Source organism: Buceros rhinoceros, unplaced genomic scaffold (genome assembly GCF_000710305.1).
Source record: "Buceros rhinoceros silvestris isolate BGI_N320 unplaced genomic scaffold, ASM71030v1 scaffold12561, whole genome shotgun sequence".
Lineage (NCBI taxonomy): Eukaryota > Metazoa > Chordata > Aves > Bucerotiformes > Bucerotidae > Buceros > Buceros rhinoceros.
This window is the reverse complement of record NW_010396061.1, coordinates 7,656-13,602: the sequence shown is the minus strand read 5'-3', so window position 1 is coordinate 13,602 and position 5,947 is coordinate 7,656. Positions and strand designations below refer to the sequence as shown.

The 5,947-nt window shown below is 46.1% G+C and overlaps 1 protein-coding gene across 1 annotated transcript in view; it reads left to right on the top strand.

Annotated features, from left to right (window-relative positions):
- The window catches only part of PHF20 (PHD finger protein 20), a gene marked incomplete at both ends in the record, with an annotated part of 48,932 nt that overhangs the window by 37,344 nt on the left and 5,641 nt on the right, over positions 1–5,947 (top strand). Inside the window, one exon of the mRNA XM_010145776.1 lies at positions 3,558–3,657. Within this exon, the coding sequence (XP_010144078.1) occupies positions 3,558–3,657 (100 nt within the window). The remainder of the gene's footprint in view (positions 1–3,557; positions 3,658–5,947) is intronic.

The following is a 5,947-nucleotide window of genomic DNA, read 5'->3' as shown; positions in this document are numbered from 1 at the left end:
GCAGGAATGAAGGGGGCTGGCTGCCCTCTGAGGAGGTGGCTGCTCAGTGGCAAGCAGGAAGAGGCAGTCTGGAATACCCTTTTCTGGCAGAAGGATGTGATTGCAGAATGCAGAGAACTGTCAGCTAGTCAGGACACAGCCCACGGATAGCTTTCACGTAAGGGGCTGTGGGCTGCTGCTGAGATGGTTTTCTAGGCTGAAGTAGTTTGGGGTGGTTTTCGAGTTCATTGCAAAGTTTTAAACACTTCAGCTCTGTTAGAAAGAAATTGTCTAGGAGATCAATGTGTTCTCTCTGGAACAGAGATGCAGAGCGACTGCGTGGTGAGTACCTGCATTCGTTATGGGGATTGAAGCAGTAGGACTGGGGAGCAAGGAGCTGGTTGCAAGATCCTGGGGGGTAGAGTAGCCACAGTTTGCTTAAGGTACCAAATTCTGTGCTCCCCGCACCTTTCTGTCAGCCTGTAGTTTTGGGGGAAATGTTTTGAACGATCTTGTAGTCTGTTGTTGTTGTAGAAATGCCTGAGTTAGTTCTAAGTACAGAGCATTAATACAAAGCAAAGATGCTGCATTACACAGCTGTGGAGTTAGGACACGGGGAACCTATTTTCAGCTTTTCAGAGGTGAAGTGCCGAGACTGACACTTCCCTTTGACTTTATAGAGTGAGAATCCTCTGCAGTTCTCATAGTCTTGTAAGAGAGAAAGATTTCTTCCCTATTTCCTACTCAGACTTCGACACTTGGAAGGAACTTGCGTTTAGGCTTGTTCTCTCTTCCCGAGGGTACGGAGTTTTGCTTCGTGAATAGGTTTGTCGAAGAATATTGTCACCCTTTGCACTTGTCTCCATGGGGGTGTCACAATGTCCTGGCTTATTAGCCTGACAAGACTGACTGAAACATGCTGACACCCGGGCACTTGCTTGAGGACGTGCCCGTGTGCCGGTCTGCCTTGACTTGGTATCAAAATGAGGTGCCAGTGCAGTTTCTCCACGCAAGTGACTGGAGGTTCATTCCTCCCAGGATACGCGTGTGGTGCCCTCTTACAAGAGGCAGTATGACAAGTCATATTCTCCTTGAGCTGCGCTCATTTCCACGAATGCGTCAAATTCAGAAATAATGAGGAAAAAGACGTTAAATACAAGCAGCACCTTTATTTTTCCTGAAAGACTGGAAACCATTAAGGTTTAATGAAACTCTTAAACCACTTCAGCCAAGAGTTTGTTCCATTTAGGTCTTTTAAACTAATATTAAAACCTCCCAAAAAATTAAACTTAGATTTTGTGAAAAACTCTTCCTTTATCTTGAAGTTAATTTATCTTGAGTTAATTGTCTCAAGCAGTTTGTGCCTGAAGAATGCCATTCACTACAGCGGATACAGAAATAAGGGTTTGCATTTGATGGCAGTACCTGCCTCAGCTGGTAAAGTTAAAATGGAAAAAAGTGTAAAAAGTAACATACCATCGGTCAGTGCTCTTCCATTCCAGTCTCAGTAACTTTACGAGGAGGTTTTCCTAGATTTCACGCACAGAGCTTGCATAAGGGAGTAGCTCAGCATTGCCACGTGCTGCTGCTGCAGGCACAGCAGCCCCTCTCTCAGGTAAGGCTGGGGCCCAGCAAAGTCCAGGCAGGACGTCACCGTGCCTTCCTTCGGGTCCGTACACCTAAACGTTGGTGAATTTTTGTGTTATATGCTTGGATTTGGTGGCCTTGGAGGTGAGGGATGTTAAATGGACATGGGATATGTTTGTTCTGGTAGATGAAAAGCTGCTTTAAATACATGTCCATTGGGTTCAGTTATTTCTTTTTCTCTTGAACTTTGATTTAAATACTGTTGCACAATCTGCATGTTTTTCCTCTTCAAGATCTCTTGGCTTGCTTTGAATCTGCCTACTACTGCCTGGACAGGGGGTGACTCCTGTCTAGTGTCCAGAGCATTAGCCTGTAGCCTGGCCAGCCAAGCTGTGGTGGAGGGCATGCAGCTGCAAGGACGGAGCTGGGCCCTGATGGAGTGGGTATTTAAGTGTCGGCTGAGTAAAACAGAAAATGTTGGTCTGCCTCATGAAAGCTGTAGGCGCGTTTGCCTGGAAAGTCACTGGGTGCAGCTCTGCCCCAGGTGGTGCTATTCACAGGGTGCAGTGTAGCAAGGTCTGGGAGCGCCCTGCTTATCTTTAGCACATGCTCCATTTTTCTTAACCTGTTTTCTGCGGTTTAGGATGCCTGTTTTCTGGCTCCTACTGATAATCTTTGTGAAAGGAGGATGGTGTCTCAGCCTTTTTTGATAACATCTCCTTGTTGCTTTAGGACTTTTACCCATTTTGTAAGGCAAAATATTGTTAGTCCTCTCTTTCAGAAACCTGTTTCTCTCTAACCTTTTACATTCTTCATTCCCAGTGCTTTGATTTCCTCCACACTTCGACCACTGATTTAAAACAATGATGTATTCAAAACCCGGCAGCCTCTTTCTGTCTCTCCTAGCTTGAGGAAAGGCAGCAGATGAGAGCCTTCATCAGTGGTGCTGGTGGTGGTTATCACGGATGGGATGTTTTTCAGGTTGGCATCTTTGTAGTCAGCGAAGAGCAGCATCCAAGATTGCTGTCTGCGTTTGGTTTGGCTCATTTTGGAGACCTTTGCCGATATCAATGAGATCTCTGCGTTAAGCTTTTGGCTTGTGCTCCCAGAAATAAATGTTACCTTCTCTTGTCTCATGGCCTGTAAAAATGGTAATTCTGAACTGACGCCACAGTTTCAAATCAAAATTGGTTTATATTCTTCTGTGGGGTTTTGTCCCATGCATCAGTGCTCCTTAGGCTACAGCTGAAGTCTTGTCTGCTTGTGAAAGTGTGTGGGGGGAAGTGACTGCAATGGGACATGTGGGTACAGTTCTTCCTGCTCTAAAACTGTGCAGCTTTAAGCGCAGTGATTGCATTTTAAATAGCGTAACTGGGCCAAGTTATAGTCAGTCTCTGCCAGTGTGATTGCTCATACTTGGGAGGATGTCAGAAGTTCTTAAAGCTTGTTCAAGTGCATCTGCACTTAGTTTTACATTAGTAGAGCCACCTTTCAAAGATAAAATGTTAGCGGTACGAGTGTCAGTAAAACATAACACTGGCTGGCCCTTCGTGACAAAATATCCCTTGGCTTTGTTCTGTAATTGAACGTGATTTGCTGTGTGAAGGGGAAACCTCTTAGTTCAGAAAACTGGATGTGTTTTGCTGAAGGAAGCTCGATTGCCTACTGTGTTCTGTCCTGATAATGTGTGCACACATCTCATGAAAGATTTTCACCTCCAGAGGGAACATTTTTGCACCTTTTGGGATCTCTGCTTCCACTTCTCAATTGTCACTCTCCAGAAATCTCTGTGGAAAATGTGTGGGAAGGGTCAAGATTTTATTGTAGTCTGATTCTTTAATGTGTTCGCTTGCAGCAGGGAAGAGGGGGGTGGGTACTAATACACATTTTTGTCTTAAAATATGTAGATGCTGTGTCTCTTACTGGAGGTAACCTTGCTGAGCCCCCGTGGGCTTCACTTCTGCTCACGTGCACTTCTTGACTTTAAACAGTGTGAAGAGTGTCTGTGCTGGCAGCATGGAGTCTGTATGGGCTTGCTGGAAGATAATGTACCTGAGAAATATACCTGCTATATTTGCCAAGATCCTCCAGGTACAGAAATTTAAGGTTAAAGAGCTTTCTTATATATGTAGTAACATTATTAGTGTATCTGTATATACGCATACTGCAAAGATTTGTGTTTTGTGGGTTTGGGCTTGGCTTTTGGTTTTTTGCTCCTGCAGCTGTGTCTGTCACTGAAGGTAATTGAGTTCACTTACAAGTACAGAAAGTTTAATTGATGTGAATGTACCTGAGTCGTTATTGTGGAATTACAGCTGGACAGGAGTGGAAAGGAGTGCTTTAACTACAGTGACCCTCTGTCACGAATGTGCCAGTCATAAGGATTGTGCTCACCAGCTGTGGAAAATGAATTCAGAAGCCCCCCAGAAAGGGAAGCAAAGACTCCCATGGGCACATCTTACGGGATGCGACAGCAGCTTTCCTGCGCGTCCTTGAAAATAAGTCGGCAGGAGGCTCGCTGTTCCCACAGCCCTGGAGCTCACTGCTCTGAGTGCCTGGCCCGAGGTAATTGGTGTTTAGCTGGGGTCATGCAGTCAGAGCTCATGCAGCGATACGTCCTCTCCCTCCGTTTCGAAATGTCTCGGTCCCCCTTAACGCAGCAGGTGAAATGACTCTTCTGTGGACCTCCTCTGACTTCCAGCCCTGGGAACGACAAAGCCTTGCTGAAGGTGCAGACGGATGGGGTTTGGGCTTGAGGCCGTGTTCAGAGATAATGAGGAAGCGGGATCTGCTTGCCTAATCACAAGACATTTTTGGTTCCTTACACATTTGCGTTGTGATCTCTGCTTTCCTCGGCTGTTAAAACTGCCGGCTCTGCCACAGCTTCACTCTGCTCTGTGTGGTTCACGCACTGATGTTTGTGCTCGTGGCAAGGAAGACACGCTTTGCTGGCACGTGGTTCTCTTAAGCAGTGTAATTGTTCAACATTCGCTGAAGGGTTTTACAGTGTCTTGCATCTAGGGCTTTAACCTGCTGTTGTCAAGATATTTTGCTTTGATTTGTGTCAATTTGAGTCAGTTGTGCACTTCAGTTTAAATGTGATCTGGGGTTGTACCATCACGCTTGAACTATTTGTATTTAGTAAGAGATTACCAGAATGCTTTTTGGGAATAAACTGATTACAACTTCACTTGCTTAATCAGCTTAATCACTTTTTTTAACTAGTGCTTTGAAAATCCTGAAACTTCAGGGGTTTTTTTGCTCTTTAAATGGGGTGCAGCCACTCTGCAAACTCTGATTTAGGAACTTTCCCCAGGTTAATGCTGGGACTCGTAACAGCAACATTCATATTACTGGAAATAAAAGCCATTTTAGTGTAATTATGCCTACAAACTGTGCCGACTGCCATCCTAGGGTTGTTTTGTTGTTGTTGGGTGGCATTTTTAAGAGATTTGTTAACACTGACCCTTGCTTAAACACTATCCAGATGCATATGATGCGATGGATTCATCCTGGCCGTAGAAGGCACGATCGGTTTAGTCTGGGGCTGGGCTCCGTTTTCTGTCACAGATGGCAGCTTCTCTACACAGAAATAAATGTGTGGTGGTTAACACGGGTTTGTCAGGAAAATCTCCAAAGCGGTTCTGCCCATACCTAGAAGATCTCCTGCCCGATGCGGCGTATCTGCCAGAGGAGTCGAGCTGTTACAGCGGGGAACCTTTGTTCTTCCCTGCGTTGGTTTCTGTGGAGGTCTCACCTCAAAACATGAGTTCTGTCCTGTGTGGCGAGTGGCTGCGTGTGCTCACGAGTCCACTCACTTGCCTTTGCTCCTTTACCCAGACAGCATGACCGGTCCACTGCAATGGCAAAGGGTCCTTTATGTCCCTGGATGTTCATATGGGCCACGATCCCGAAACCGTTCCGCTGCTGTTGTGTAAGCGCTGTGCAGCAGCGTGGGAACGCCTGTTCTGCTCACGCAGTACAGCTTCCGGAGGGCTGTTCTGCTTCGTGGTGCCGCAGTGAACAGCGTGGGCAGCCCCTCGGTCTGACTCTGCTGCCCAGTCACTAGTCATTTGTTTTTTCAGCTTCTCCTTAACTGCTGAAACATCTAGTCAATATTAACCTGCTCTTATTGGAGGCCTTTCTGCGAGCGTCGTTCAGAGCCTGCGCTCCAGTACTACTGCGGATTTTGTAGGCTCCCTGGTTGGGCTCTATATAGGCCAGTGGATGATGCGGTGTTTCTCGGGGTGCTGAGCTGTTTTCTGAGAACACTTGTTGTAACAACGCATTTTACAGGGTGTGGGGAGGCTTTTGCTGTATTTTTTGCTTGGGTATTTTTGTTCATGTTTTTGCAATTCAGCAAGCATCTCAAGTTCCACTC